The sequence below is a fragment of the Pterocles gutturalis genome, unplaced genomic scaffold (assembly GCF_000699245.1).
Source record: "Pterocles gutturalis isolate BGI_N339 unplaced genomic scaffold, ASM69924v1 scaffold12565, whole genome shotgun sequence".
Taxonomy (NCBI): domain Eukaryota; kingdom Metazoa; phylum Chordata; class Aves; order Pterocliformes; family Pteroclidae; genus Pterocles; species Pterocles gutturalis.
In genome coordinates, this window is record NW_010145987.1 from 979 (window position 1) to 16,900 (window position 15,922).

A 15,922-nucleotide genomic window follows, 5' to 3' on the forward strand; every position below is an offset into this window, starting at 1 on the left:
TATATGTCCTGTTATAAAATGTTTCTATTTACTAGTAGGTTTTGGCTTGGGAAGCTCTAAGGAACAGGAAAAGGAACTACTGTTGATATTTATAACTGAATTAACATTGCTTTAGGGAACACTTAGTCAGGATGTAAAATGGATATCTTACAATGAATCGATCATTTCTAATGTTTTCTAACAGTAATGGGTAGATGATGTTGATGTCTGTAAAGTTTATAATCTCCTTGTATATAATAATTTCTGAAATTAGAGACTTCTTTGATTAAAAAGGAAATGTGTGTAAAGTAATGCTGCTATCTTCTTTTTAATAGGGATGATGATGTCACAGTTTAATATTTCTCAGAATTCCATGCGTGGTAGTCCTGCATCTTCCAATTACCAACAAACCACTATCTCACATAGCCCTTCCAGGTAATGCTTTCTTTTAAATGGAGTGGGTGGGGCAAAAAACTGCAAATTCTTCCTACAGTGACAGTCAATTCTTGATGCAAGTATACTAGTGTAAGGTAATCAGCGTCGAAACAAATTTTGCATTTGGCTGACAGCAGGGTGAGTTTCATCAGCTGGCGAAGAAACATCTTTCTGCCAGTTAGTTAATCTGTATATTCTAAGGATTTGTAATGGTTCTCTGCTCTCTCCCCTTCCCATAATTTTGGCAAACTTTCTTTCCTGCTTGAGGAGTCCTCCTGCCACCTCTCCAGCTGTTCTCTACCTGGTGGCAGGAGGATTGAAGGGGCTAATGTGTTCTAGCATGTATGAGACTACTAATGTGACAGGAGGGTGGGAAAGAAGGCGTGTAAAACATAGAGTACTGCTGTAACAGTTATACGAAAGGCCACTCAGATAATGAAGGCCCAGTAGTTTGGCCAGTCTTCCAGCATCATCCTCGTCAACTTTCTGGTTCTTTTTTAAACTTTTGAGTGTCAGCAAGTAGCATGTACCTATAATTGAGGCTTTTATTAGTATCGTAAAGTACTCTGGAGTAGAGGAAAGACTTTTGCATGTAGTTTCAAGCTGGTTACTGGGATTTAACAGATTTGAGTTATTAGATATCATTCTTAAAATAAACTTAAATTTCACTTTTCACTTGAAGTTACTCGAATTGTTTTGACAAATGAAATGCTCTGTATCTGCACAAAAACCAGTACACTTTTAAATTTTTATATCTGAAAGGGATATTGAATAAGGTTTATTGACTTGTGAGTATAACATCTTCTCAAAATTCTTGCAAAATCCTTAGTACTTCGCTATTTCTTTCTACGGAAGTTTAGATTCAGAGAGTTACTATCTAGTACTGAGGGTTGTGAAAATGTGTAATGCACATTTTGAAGTGTTTATTTGGTTTATTTTTATTTTGAAAAGCTCATGTAAGAATATAAGCTATACTGTCCATGTACTGTTGTCACAAGCCTATGTTAATGTTATGGCTTCCTCTCCGTAGGATCAGTCTAAGACAAAGCCTGTGAAAGAATAAGTTGTATGCAGTGGAATTTGAGTCAGCCTACCTTACTGTCTGTCATATTCCTGTATCTTGGCCGTATAGTTCTGTTAGATGAAGTTATTTGACATCTTACTGGAAAAATCGTATTAAGAGTAGATGGCTCCTTGTTAATCCTAGTTACCTAGTTCTTAATTAAAACTTAGCTGTCACTTTCATTCAGACTTCTAGGACTAACTTTTGGAAATTGCAGATCTGATTTTACTACATATTTTTGTCAGTTTCCTTTCCCTAGGTGGAGGTCTTATGAATACTTTTTATTCTATTCTTTACTTTTACTAATGCAGGATCTAAGCTGTGACTCTAAGTAATAATTGACGTTGGGAAAGTATCGATAGTTTAAAACACTGCTTTTGAGAGGATTCTTGATTGTGTTGTAATCTTGAATCTTAAAGCAATGTTCTGAATGTGTAATATTCCAAAAGAAATAATAAATTTGTCTAAATTCCTTTTCGAACTTCTAAAAAGTTCTTTTTATTTTTAGCCGGTTTGTGCCACCACAGACAAGTTCTGGTAGCAGATTTTTGGCACAACAGAGCAGTCCAGTGCCTAGTCCATATGCTCCTCAAAGCCCTGCAGGATACATGCCATATTCACATCCTCCAAGTTATACACCACATCCTCAGATGCAGCAAGGTAAGTCTGTGATGTTTGTTTTATTCCCCTGTCTCATGTTAGCTTTACCTTTGTGTGCACATTTCACAGGTTTTTAATTTCTTTGAAGGAATTACAGGTTTAATGCAAATCTCTGAGTTGGCAGGCAATTTTTTTGCTTATGTTCAAGCTTTGCTTTTTTGACTGTACAAAGTGGTAGTATATTCTTCATGTAAAAAAAAAAGGGAAGAAGAAAAGGTAAAGCACGTGTTCATGTTACTTTGCTCCTCTGTGTACACCCATTTTGCATAGTTGTCATGTATACATGACAACAGAAAAAATCAAAACAAAACAATTTTGTTATCTATGGCCATCATTTATCTGTACTAGTGAAAACTTCATTTTTGCCAGTGTAACATAAGTTTTTCAGCTAGTTTATTTCACCTTCCCAAACCTTTATAGTGTCAACTAGATTAATTCTAATTTGGCTAGAATTATGCTCAAGGTATGCAGTAACTGGCAAAGATGACCTTCAGAATGAATGGATTTGTTTGCTCTTCCCTTTTCTAAAAACAATCTTGAATATGAACACTATTAAAGTGTCTAGGCATTTTTTGTTGGTAAGTAGAATTCTCATTGAATTCTTTCAAATAATTTGTTCTTAAAGTTTAGCCTTATGCTTAGAATATGTATAGCTGTTGAATGTCTCATGAATACCTTGGAGGTTACTAAAAGTAGTGAATACAATTTATATAGAGGAAAACAAAGTTTTCTATAACCCATAAGAATATGATACTGACTGTAATTAGGATAGATGTGGAGAACAAATTGGCTAATCTGTACGTAGAATCTAGGTTTAAAATCCTCCTGAATATTTAAATTGTGGATATCTAACTTTATTCAAGGTATCTGTGGCAAAAGGATTCAATCAAAAAGTTGGATTCTTGTTCAGATTCCAGACCTCTTGCATCTAGGTCATTAATATCCACTATTATGGTGTTTTCTCTGGAACTTTTTTAGGACTTAACAAGTGTGTGAATATATGAGTGTAGTTACTTATATTTTTTTTTGTATTTCAGCTTCAGTATCCAGTCCCATTGTCACAGCTGGGATGAGGAATCTCCATGAAAATAAAGTTTCAAGTCAGTTGTCTGGAAGTTCAGCTAATCATCACGCTGATAATTCTAGGCATGGCTCAAATGAAGACTACCTACAGATGGTGCACAGACTAAGTGGTGATGTATGTTCTCTAAATCAATTTATTATGATAAAGCAAATATATACTCCAGTAAAGCAAGTATTATGTTTAGCTGCCTTAGAAGTCAGCTATTTTACGTTGTTGTTGATGATGTATAAAACCATTGAAAGTCTATTACAGTTTCGGAGGTGTACACTCAACCATGCAGCTTCAATGTGTCAGATTTAAATTTTTCTAGTTCTGTCTTTCCTTTGTGGAACCATTTGTAACATTCATTCTGATGAAATTAGGAAAAGCAAAAAAATCTTCACATAATCTCATATGTAAGTTTATTTTAAAGCAAAGATAGTGTGTCCACAATTACTGTGCAATATGTTGGTGCAAGCAATACTAGATTCTAAATAGGTGTATAGTTAACTTGTCTCTCTGAAGAGCCACACGGCTGTCAATTAGACTTGAGATCTGAGTAACTTGTTAGGTACTATAGTCGTGTTGTCAAAGGCAAGAATTCCTATGGACATTTTTGCTTGGTGGTCTATTATGTGTTTTTTATTACCTGGTTTCTTTCTAAGATGTTTGCCTTGGTGACTATTTAATGTGGGAGAAATGCCTTCTGAAATCTTGAATCTAAAGGGAAAAAAAAAAATTTCTCCAATGTTTTTTTGAACTACTGATCTATTTTCTTCTTAATAAGCATCTCATCCTGTGGATGAAGCTTGTTGGGATTCTTCTTTACAAGTTTGGTGCACAGTCTAATAGTAGCTCTTAAGAGGAACACAGTTAAGCTTCAATTTTAGTTTTTTACTAGCTCTTTGAGCAACGTGGACATAGTTATGCCTACAAGAGTAGGTGTGGCAGTAGTTACAAAAGGTCATCAAAATCTGGTGACAAGCAGGCCTTTTTGAGTGTTTGTGTGATTGTGTTTTATTTAGCTTAAAAAAAACTGCAGGCAACTCTTGTCTTCCTAAACTAGCTTATGGAAGCAAAAAAGTGTTGTATTCAACAAGCATACTGTTGACACCAGGCTCCCTAAATCCCTTGTCAGGATTAATACAGAACTCCAAGAGAGTTATTAGTTTTGTTAGTCTTTGGTGTTTTTTGTTTGTTTTTTTGTTTTTTTTTTTAAATGCAAGAATTATGCTGGTTAAACACATTAGCTTAGAGGTAGTATCTTAAACAGGAGAGTGTTGTAATGAAGGAATCTGTTACCATGCACAATCGTCAGGTGTTTTTCTCAAGTCTCCGCTTCAGCAATGCAAATTCTTCAAAACAGGAAACTCGTCTTGGAATTAGATGTACATATATCCCCCAACTATGTTAAAGGTACACTATCAAGAGAATCTTAGTTATATTAAGACAGCATTATTTTGAAATCTTTAATATTAGACTAATTTATTTTGTAATTTTCAAAGAGGAAATATTAAAACAAATTTCATCTCTAGTTTTGTGATCCAAGCAATGCAACCACATCCTAGTTCATGAAAACTTAGAAATGAAACTCTTTCAAAATGGACAGACTATGAAAACATAAAGCATACCCTCATTTATTGGTTTAATTGGAAAAATACTAAACATAAAAAGTAGTAAATATTGTAAACTTGCAGTTTTATCCCTTTGTGCATTTTCGTAATAGAGCTTATGTGCTACATTTATTTTGTTTGTGATTATGCCTTTAAAAGCTGATTTTAGTAGCTATCATGCAGAAGACAACTTGAAGAATTTGGATTAAAGTTTTGCATCTATGTATGAATAATAAGTTTAATCATAACGTTGCAGTCTTTTCAGAGGCAGCGTGACCTTTAGCGAAGATACTTATGAATGAGGATTATTAAATCCTAAAATTTAAAAAAAAAATTATTCTCTTTCTTATCATTAGGATCCTATTCTTTAAAAACTGTGAATAGTTGCAGCATATTGTATATTTGCAGTGTATGATTCTACAAAATCAGGAAGTACACCCTGGAAGGCGCATTACACATACACTCAGTTTAAGGAGCATTTTTTGGTAAACTTGGGAGCATTCCTGGAATATATGTTTGTGCTTGCATATCACCATTTGATGGAGCTCTGAACTAGGAAACTGTAAATAAGCACTTCTGAGAATTTGTCAGCTATAGTAGGAATGGCATGTGTACCCGAAGGGTCATCTGCCTGGTTAGTATGTTCAGTTGGTTTAGTAAAAGTTGCCTTTGCATATGTCCTTGGCAATCATGGGTCTGTCCTGTCCTAAAAAGTTACTAAGCTTTTTTCCCAATATTTTGGGGGGTTTTTTTGAGATGTGTTACAAGTCAAAGATCAGTCAGGTTTGAAAAAAGTTAGCGCCATAATTTCAGTGTAGTAAATAAATGAATAGTTCATCAGGAAATTAATTCACTTTGATTTACAGTAACAACATGTAAGTTTAAGATACAGTTCTTTTTGTTGCATTGAATTTGAACATTAGATTTCTTCGCACATAAGGCTTTCCTCGCATGAGGCAACAACTCTTTTTGAAAGCACTTTTGCAAAAATAAGTGTGATTAATAACACAGCTTGAGTTTTAGATTCATTGTGCTGTGGGAGGAAAAAAAATGTAATAGAATTGTTTTCTAAATGCTTATGGATGGTGAAACTGATGAAGTCAGGTTTCTTATGGATTTATAGTCTTTGACTTTTAAGGACCTTCAGTCCATGAATTTCAAATTCTTTCATTTTCCCTAAGCAGTATCAACTACACCTTCATAAGGCATAATATGTACACTATCTAAGTTCATGGCTGTGCAGGGGGAGATTGGCTGTTGGGCCATTGTCAGAGGCAGTGTGTACTTGCCCATCTATGCAGGCTTCTATGTCCTTAAAATGCCAATTTAGCTTTCTAATTTACTACCAGCTGCTGTTTTTTTTTTTTTCCATACAGACATGTAAGAATGTAATTACAGTTGAGCCTTCTAACTTTGTATTAATTGGATTGAAATTGATTAAAAGAATAAAAGGTATTTATCAGACAGATAATTCAGGTTTGAAAAAACAAGCTATATGAAAGAACTGTATATATTCAGATACCTCAGTAGGAGCCATGTTAGAATATTAGCTACTGCAATAACCGATTTAATTTGGAAACAGATTAAATAACCTTAGAACTTCTTTGGAGACTTCCTTTGTATGACTTTACTCTTTCAAAGAACAGACTTTTTGCAATTTGTTGACAATTATAGAAGTTGTCCATTCATAGATATAGGGGTTGTTAGTTTGTTCTTTCCCAAAACATTCCTGTAGATGCTGTATAAAAAAACAGTGCTAAAAATGGGAAACACTGTTCTATTGAAGTTAAATCTAGTTAGTGAATTGTGTGAATCACAACCAGCAGAGGGCCCCATGAAAGCAATAAGAAACACATGTGGAACATTAAATGGGAATTTGAGTAGTGAGTTTAACTTTAAGGTAGTGTGGCGGTTAAAAAGTCAAATTTACATTCTTAAAGATAGAACGTGGGCATAATTACAGTATATTTAGTATTATATTAAGAAGAAGTTTGTCAGAAATTATCAATTCCATTGAAGCAGATTGTTCTGGGCAAAACTGAGAAGACAGTAAAAGTTGTTTGCCGTGTTGGGGAAGTGCTTCGTATTGCCATGGAGTTGTTTCATATCTAACTGTCAAGATAGGCAAATATCATGCTAAAGTCACTGCAGTTGTGTTTCACATGTGACCTTCTCAGCTGCTGCAATTAGAGCGCTAGAGATTTTTTTCAGTCCTGATGTGTGTATGCTGGAGGATATAAAAACAAAGAGTTAACTTGTTTAACTGTAAAAGTAAGATGGCATTCTAGATAAGCTTTGTGGGAGGTTAAGTGAAAAAATTGTGAGTTTGTTTTAAAAAATCTACACTTTATGCTCAGTTTCTTTCAGTTGGTATTGTATAGAGGTCAGGTATCTGCTTTTCAGCTCTTTACTGTGAGTGTTTTTAACAAAAAACTTCTAAATGGAATCTTAATGTAAACCAAAAGTGCTTATTTAGCTAGAAGACATGTACATAGATTTATTTAATATTCTGGTTATAGATTTATCTTAGGGCTAATTGTGCTTTGGAATACTGCCTATATAGCATTCTAATTACAGTCTAAATTGCAAAGATTGTTATGTAAATAAATATTTTTCTAAAATTTATTGTATGCTTTTTTGTCCAGTCCATTTTATTAGTATATGTACTACTTTCAATCTTTATTTTGTCAAATGTTCCTGTTCATAATAATGATTTTTTTATCATTGTCATTTTAGGATGGCAATCCTTCAATAAGGAATGCAGCGACTTTTTCCTTGAGGTCACCACAGTCAGTCTGCTCTCCAGCTGGAAGTGATGGAACCCTTAAAGGTAGTCTAGCAGTCATATGTATCAATGTATTTTTTCCCAATTTTAAAGAACTGAATGTTTACAGAGAGAGTTACATCTCCTGACTTCTGTATTCAAATAGTACTAGAAAGTATGTCATTGTGTTTTGGATACAAAGTTAGTTTAAGATGTGATCCAGAAGAAATTTCTGAAGGTCCAAAAATTGGCTAATGATCCTTCAAAACAAAGCTCAAATTCATGGAGGACAGAAGGATTTTAAATCCTTTCCAATATGAGGATTGAATTCTTCATAAGAAAGGTTTGAGTTACTCTGCATAAGAAATGGTTTAAAGGCAGCATTACGAGTACTGAACTCTTAACCAGCTCAAATTGCAATCATCAATTTTAAGAACATGAAATTAAAAGTAGTTCTATTAACACAATACACACAGCATAACTGAAGCCTGAAAACCTTAGCTGTAGAGAAGGAATAGGGTGAACTGTCAGTCAGTTGAGGGGGAACAGAACAGAATCTGCTCAGAATAATTCTTTATCCTAAAATCTGGAATACATATTGCTGTTTTTAATATTATCCCTAAGAAACAATGACTGAGATACCTGAGACTTAGCAAGGTAGGGGCTTGGGCATATTCTTGGTAATTTACTTTTTCAGTACTTATATATTTACATGTGAATAGTAGAAACATGTGTCTTCTCATTAGCCCCAAAACAAAGTTAAGGCTTTCTGGATGGTCAGGTTAGGTGGAGAGGGAGAACAAGAGATGGGGGAGATTCCAGAGAAGGTTGGAAGTATTGGCCTTGTGCAGTCCGAATAAGTGATGTCTTTGGTGGGGGTGGCCCTTAGAGCGGTCTTGCCATACCTGTGAGGAGATTATGAGGAAGGCTTGAGTCAGGCTTGTCAGTGTTGTGGAGGAAGGATGAGATACAATGGCCTTAAGCTGAAATGGGAGGTGCTAACTAGGTCTAAGGAAAAACTTCTTCACTGTCAGGACAGTTGAGCACTGCAAAAGGTGGCCAGAGAATCTGCATTTTCTATCCTTGGAGGTTTTCAAGATCAGAATGGGGTAAAGACCTGCAGAATGTGGCTCTGCTCATCCTGTTTTGAGCTTGAGGATGGACTAAAGACCTCCTGAGGTCCCTTCTTAATTGAGTTATCCTATGGTACTGTGACTGCTAAATGATCCCTGTGATTCGTCGTCTGTAGGCATGTACATAGGCATAAACAGTGACAGAAGAAATGTGGTCCAGGTGACAAGTGAGAAGTACATGTATAGCATGCCAGCAGCATCAGTATTTCAGGACGTCTTGTGATGAAGGACTTGTTGTAGGCCTTGTTTAAATGGCGAAGACTGAGTGTGGTCATTTTTCTTTGTCAAGCTTATCAGTGTAACAACATTGTGAATATGAGCTCCTTCCACTCAGATACATGATTACCACTCAGTCAGAAGAATATTTGAATTAATTTTTGGTTAAAGTTGCTGCTGTTTCAATTGGCTGTCTCAGAACCTCATTTTGAAGGGATACCTTTTCAGATTATTTCTGAAAACAATCATTATCCTGTTCAAATGGTAATGTTTTGGCATTAGAGGCGCTAAAAAAAATGCAAGAGGAGCTTTTTGATTTACTTACGTGTATGTTAGCTTTACTTTTCCCATTGATAAAGCACACAGCTGGATTTTGTTACGAATGGTGCCACCATTTTGCCTTCTTAAAGATATTAGTGAACCCTGATTAAAGAACCAGTTCTTGATGCTGCAAGAACCTTGCCAGACATTTACTTCCTCTATTCTCATACTGTAGAAAGGTATGGAAGAGGTGTTGATAATTACAGTGTTATTTAGAACATGACATCCCTGACAGTGAGATTTTGGCCTATGGTTTGAAGTAAAAGTTGTGCTGATAAATTTTCCAGTGACAAACGAACAGCAAAGTATCAATGCTGAGCTTTTGTTGTTATTCTCATTAGCCCTTGAAAGTTTGGTTGACAGGTTGCAAACCTGATAAAGAAAGTTGGCAAAACATTTAATTGTTTCTTTGAAAGGACGAAAAAGAATGGCACTAGACATCATCAGTCCAGAGAGAGATCTCAGGAAGGGTATTGTAATATTACATATTATATAGGTATGTATGTATATAATACTGTTATAATATGTAATATTATAATATTGCACATGAAAAATAAGTAGGTGATTTGTGACAGCCAACATGGCTTCACTAAGGGCAAATCGTGCCTGACAAATTTCATGGCCTTCTATGATGGGGTCACAGCAGCTGACGTCATCTACCTGGACTTCTGCAAAGCATTTGACGCATTTGTCCCACACAACATCCTTGTCTGTAAATTGAAGAGACGTGGTGTGGTGTGTTAACCTTGGCTGGAGGCCAGGTGGCCATCAGCCCGCTCTATCACTCCCCTCCTCAGCAGAACAAGGAGGAAGAAAATAACATGCAAAAACCCTCATGTGTCAAGATAAAAGCAGCTTAACAAAGCAAAAAGCCAAGGACATGCTTAAGCAAAGGAAAACAAAGAGTTTATTCTCAACTTCCCATCAGCAAGTGATGTCCGGCCACTTCCCAGGAAGCAGGGCTTGAATCCCCATAGCAGTTGCTCTGGAAGACAGACGTCAGAACAACAAATGCCCCCTTCATCCTCCTTTCCCTTAGCTTTTATTGCTGAGCAGACATCATATGGTATGGAATATCCCCTTGGTCAGTTCGGATCAGCTGTCCTGGCTCTGTCCCCTCCCAGGATCCTGCCCACCCCTGTGGCCCTGAGCCTACTTGGGGGGGCAGGTGTGTTGGTGAGACAGCCCTGATGCTGTGTGAGCAGTGCTAAGCAGTAACTGAAACACTGGTGTTATCAACACCTCTCTAGCTACCAATGCAACACACAGCACTATGAGGGCTGCTGTGGGGAAGATTAACTCCATCTCAGCCAGACCCAATACACATGGATTTGATGGAGGGATCACTCACTGGATAAGGAATTGGCTGGACAGTCGCAACCAAAGAGTTGTGGTCAATGGCTCAATGTCCAAGTGGAGAACAGTGATGGGTGGTGTTCCACACGGGTCAGTACTGGGGCCAGTGTTGTTTAACATCTTTGTCAGAGACATGGACAGTGGGACTGAGTGCACCTTCAGCAAGTTTGCTGACTACACCAAGCTGTGTGGGGCTGGAGGGAAGGGATGTCATCCAGAGGGACCTTGACAGGCTTGAGAGGTGGGCCCATGCAAACCTTATGAAGTTCAGCAAGACCAAGTGCAAGGTCCTGCATGTGGGTTGGGGCAACCCCAAGCACAAATACAGGCTGGGTGGAGAATGGCTTGAGAGCAGCCCTGAGGAAAGGGACTTGGGGATGTTGGTTGATGAGAAGCTGAACATGAGCTGGCAATGTGCGCTTGACAACCATGTCCTAGGCTGCATCAAAAGAAGCATGACCAGCAGGTCAAGGGAGGTGATTCTCCCCCTCTACTCTGCTCTCATGAGACCCCACCTGGAGTATTGCATCCAGCTGCGGGGCCCCCAGCGTAAGAAGGACATGGACCTGTTGGAGCGAGTTCAGAGGAGGGCCGTGAAGATGGTCAGAGGGCTGGAGCACCTCCGTTATGAGGACAGGCTGAGAGAGTTGGGGATGCTCAGCCTGGAGAAGAGCAGGCTCCAGGGCGACCTTCTAGTAGCCTTCCAGTACTTCAAGGGGGCTTACAAGAGAGATGGGGAGGCACTCTTTATCAGGGAGTGTAGTGATAGGATGAGGGGTGATGGTTATAAGCTGAAAGAGAGTCGATTTAGCTTAGATATTAGAAAGAAATATTTTACTTTGAGGGTTGTGAGGCACTGGAAGACGTTGCCCAGAGAAGCTGTGGGTGCCCCATCCCTGGAGGTGTTCAAGGCCAGGTTGGATGAGGCTTTGAGCAACCTGGTCTAGTGGAACGTGTCCCTGCCTATGTCAGGGGGGTTGGAACTCAATGATCTTTAAGGTCCCTTCCAATACCAACCATTCTATGATTCTATGATCTAAGCCTTATTACGTAACATGGAAACTTGAGGCAATTACTGAAGGTATGGGTACAGACTGCATTTCTGTACTATTGACATGGAAGCAGCAAGGACTTTTGGAGGCTTGGACAATGTGCTTGGACAGTCTTGAATTGCTGTTAAGAGTGAATGTGGCTCTCTGATTGACACAATAAAACGAGGAAGAAGTTTTGTTTGCAACTCAGGCAAATATTTCAGAGGTGACAGAAGTTATACTTGTTTTCTTGGTTGATTATTAACTTAGTGAAGTAAACTTGCTCTATTACAGGAATCTTTGAGTCAGTTCCTCTCCAGTAAAGGTACCAAAGCAGCTGAAGTTTTGTCCCCAAATTCTGGGCTTGTCTTTATCCTTTCTTTTTTATGTAATTTTTCTGGTTTTACCTGTGCAAACAATAATGGCTCTGCATTCATGCTATGATCTGTTACCACATCTGTTTCTTAAAAAAATCGTTTCTATGAATTCATCTATGAAGAATTCCATAGAGTATTCTCCTTTTCTTGATCTCATAAAATATTCTCTGGTTTCCATTACCCAAGTCTGTTTACTCCTTAAAATCATTTGACCATTTGTTCTACTTTCCCACTGCTCTAGAATGTCAGAAGAATTTTTTTTTTTAAGACAACTTCTAAGATCTGTATAAAGCAAAGCTTTCCACAATGTTTTTAGTCCATTGCTTTTGAAAGAGAAGAGTTCATATAATTTACAGTCCTGTTTCCATACAGTTTCTTAAACTCCTGGGAAAATATCTGTAAGGACTAGCAGGAACCCTTATGAAACTATATAATTTCACACTCTTTTCCAGAAATAAGTTGTATTCCTTCCAGAAATTGTTAATGGGTATTTGATTATTTTCAGAGTAATTTGGAAAGATTACTTTTATTTTCTTAGGGATTCATAGGACTTCTCCAGAAAGATTCTTCTGCACTTGGTCTCTGCATGTATAGTGGGTGGCAAGAAGAATTAGGAATCTTCTCAAATCTGTAGTACAGACTTCAGTGCTCTCAAAGGTACTTGTTAAGAAAAATTATCGTCTCAATCTCTCTTCTCCAAAAGAAAGGTGGAATAAATTCATTTAAAGATTTTTTCTGAAAGGTCAAAAATAAGCATTGATTCTTGTTTGTTTCTTCAAGTCTTAATGTTTTGTGCAATGATGCTTCTGAATACAGCAGTTCTAAGCTAGAATAGCCAAAGCTGAGTTTTTCATGAGGCATTTGATGTTGTGGAGAAAGTGATGGGACTGAAAACTGTTGAAATAGTATATGGAAAGTGAACATATTCTGTTCCTAAAAACCTCCCAAATGTTTGTTGTTCTTTGTCTGTCTCATATGCTATCTCTTTAAGTTTGAATTTTAAATGAAGTTATGCTCTTTGAAAACAAATGTCAACATTGTTAATGAAATTAAGTAATAATGTCTTTATCTCTAGTACAAAAATTGGGAAGATTCCTAGAGGAAGATTCTGTGATTTTAGAAACTGCAGCAGGAAAGGACTTGGGGGCTTCCTATCTTTTTACCCTGGTGTTGGATGAGCTGTACCAGTATTGCTCCCAATAACTTATGTATCTTTTTTTTATGTTAAAATATCGGTAATGGAGTTTCCTACTCCTGCCGTGCACCCTGTTCAAATTCTTAGTGCTAGAAAGCTTTTCTTCTAATGCTTAGCTTGAATAATTTTTGTTGCAGTTAGGCATGACACTTCTTGACTTCCTTCCAGTGGCCCAGTAAAAACCGATCCATGTCTTTCTTTTATAGCAGTCATTTACATATTAAAGAACATTGTAATGTGTTGCACTAATCTAATCTTCTACTAACTGAACAGTATGGTTTCTTTCTATCATCTTCACAGAAGTCAGTTCTGAGCTTCTAATTGTCTTTGATGTTTTTATCTGAATTCTAATTGGTCTGCATTTGTCTTGGTGTTTTACTGCCCTAAGTTGTAGATACAACTCTATTTGAAGACTTAAAACAATGAGTAGTCAGAAAAGTACCATAGACGACTTTGTATATTACTGTTGTATACGAGAGTACAGCTGCTCTTTGCTGATAACTTACATTCATATTGCAAGTTGTTTTAAACATATTGCTGTCTTTCTGTAGAGCTTATCTGTCTTCCTCTCCTGTTGTTACAATTACTCTTTCTCAAACAAATAGAAAGTTTGTGTTTCTTCTCACGGAATTTCTTTTGTTTCAAAAGACTATTCAAATCACTCAAGAACATCATAATTTTTGATTCTGTTTCTAAAAGCAATTGTGGGCATCTTTCTCAAAGCCTCAACACCAAAAGCTATTATGATCTTTAGGTTAAAAAAATACTTTCTAATTCTGTTACACAAGAAGTTATTAATAACAAATATTTTGAAGTACTATTCTTAAGACAGTGCTCTGGAAGGCTGCACTTGTTCACTTATATTCCCTTCATCCATTTTTACCAAGAACAATTGATAGTCTATGAACAGAGTTTTGCAGTAGGGTATACTGGAGTCTTACAGTATTTTTGTCTAGATCATACTTCCTCAGCTTGTTGATCAAATTGTTATGAGACGCTATATAGAATGCCATGGTAAAGTCCAGATATGGCACTCAGTTCTCTTTAATCCACAAAATCTACTGCTTCACGGAATAAAATTATTTTGATTTGATGATACTTATTCTTAACAAATTGACTTTGGAATACTACCTCTTTATTACTATCTCAATCCTCTTCTAGTATGTACTTAAGTCATACAGACTATGTATAAAACTCTGTGCAATCCTTTACCATCCTTTTGAAGGGGCTTTTTTCCCTTTTTGAGGCTGCTGGAGGCACAAATTCTCAAGATTATTATTAACAACTCTGAGATTGGTTTAGCCAGAGTTCCAGGGGGAATTTGTCTGATCCCATTTTCATTAAAACATTCAGTTTCTGTGAAAGTGGTAAATAGGATCATATTGAATGAAAAAAAAAAAAAAAAAGAGAGATGTTACCATTTATACATTGTAACTGCATTCTCTTAAGATCTTTTGTCAGTAGTGTGTTCCTCAGGATCTGTCATCACCAGTTTCTTAGCTTTTCTAACAGACAAACATCAGTATGAACACAATATGGATGCTCTGGTTCTTTGTTCCTTCTCCAGCATCTGCCTTATTTACAGGATAATTACTCAGATGTGAAGTCTAGTAATCCACATGTAGCATGTATGCATTCCTTAAAACCTCTCTTTCTGAAGACTTTTCCAGTAAAATCTCTGGAATACTGCATCCAGGTTTCTACAACAATTTGATACCCACTTAAATAATGTTCCTGGAGTCTGAAGGATCAGTGCTATGGATCTGAAACGGTGTAGCACTTGAATGTTCCTGAAGTTTCTCTCCAGTGTGCTATGAGCTGAGTATTAGACATTCGTCTTCATTAAAGGAATATGGAGATACTGTTTTGAGTGACCATTTGGAAGTTGTTGTGCAATTGGGAAGCTAGTAATTCTTTAAAAATCTGTGAAATATGTGAATCCTAAGTTTGTGGTAACCTTAATAGATTTTTAGCCATGTGGATTACAACAAAGAATGTGATCGGTGATACAACTTTAGTGCATCAGCTTTGAAAGACAAGTGGTCATTTCTCTGAAGAGGCACAGAGGTGATCAAAGAAAGTATCATGAATGCTTAAATAAGATGCAGGTACTGTGGTGTGATGAGGAAGTGTGCAGACAAAAAACATAAGATGGAGATGTCAGTGATGTGTGTGGTCTCCTAGACAGAAGCTTATTTGTGTGCTACGCAAGTTACTGATGCACAATGAGCAAGTGAAGCCATTCCAGGGGTAAACAAACAAGAAGTAGTTTAGAAACGTTACATTTTTAGGAAGGCTAAGTCACTGTCAATGCAATCCATTTTATAGTTGCTTGCCTTATAGAGGATTTGATAAGAAATCTGTCAAGAGTCACAGAGAAAAGGTGTTTACAAATTGCAAGAGTAGTTGATAAAAATTCTTCCATACTTGGTGCCATCTACCACTCAGAAACAGTGGGAAAACTAATAAATATGGAGAACCAGTTCCAGGATTGTCATGGATGGTCAGGATGACTGCTACTGAAAGACTACGGAAGTATTGTTGATGGGTGTATTTGTTCTCTGTAGAGGCCTTATTTCCTATTGATGTTACCTGCTTCTCAGCTACGTTTGGTGTTATCTGATTGACCTTCCGTATTTGGTGTTCAGTAATAATACAATGACCTTCACAAATCAGTGGAGAATCTCTTTTTATCTCACAAGTTTTACATTCCTGC

The 15,922-nt window shown here is 36.9% G+C and overlaps 1 protein-coding gene across 1 annotated transcript in view; it reads left to right on the plus strand.

Moving 5' to 3' along the window:
- Window positions 1-314: 314 nt before the first annotated feature.
- LOC104470591 (nipped-B-like protein) overlaps window positions 315-15,922 on the plus strand; it is a gene marked incomplete at both ends in the record, with an annotated part of 19,045 nt that continues 3,437 nt past the window's right edge. The window contains 4 exons of the mRNA XM_010085564.1: window positions 315-414; window positions 1,986-2,137; window positions 3,175-3,335; window positions 7,550-7,643. Coding sequence (XP_010083866.1) covers window positions 315-414; window positions 1,986-2,137; window positions 3,175-3,335; window positions 7,550-7,643 — 507 coding nt within the window. The remainder of the gene's footprint in view (window positions 415-1,985; window positions 2,138-3,174; window positions 3,336-7,549; window positions 7,644-15,922) is intronic.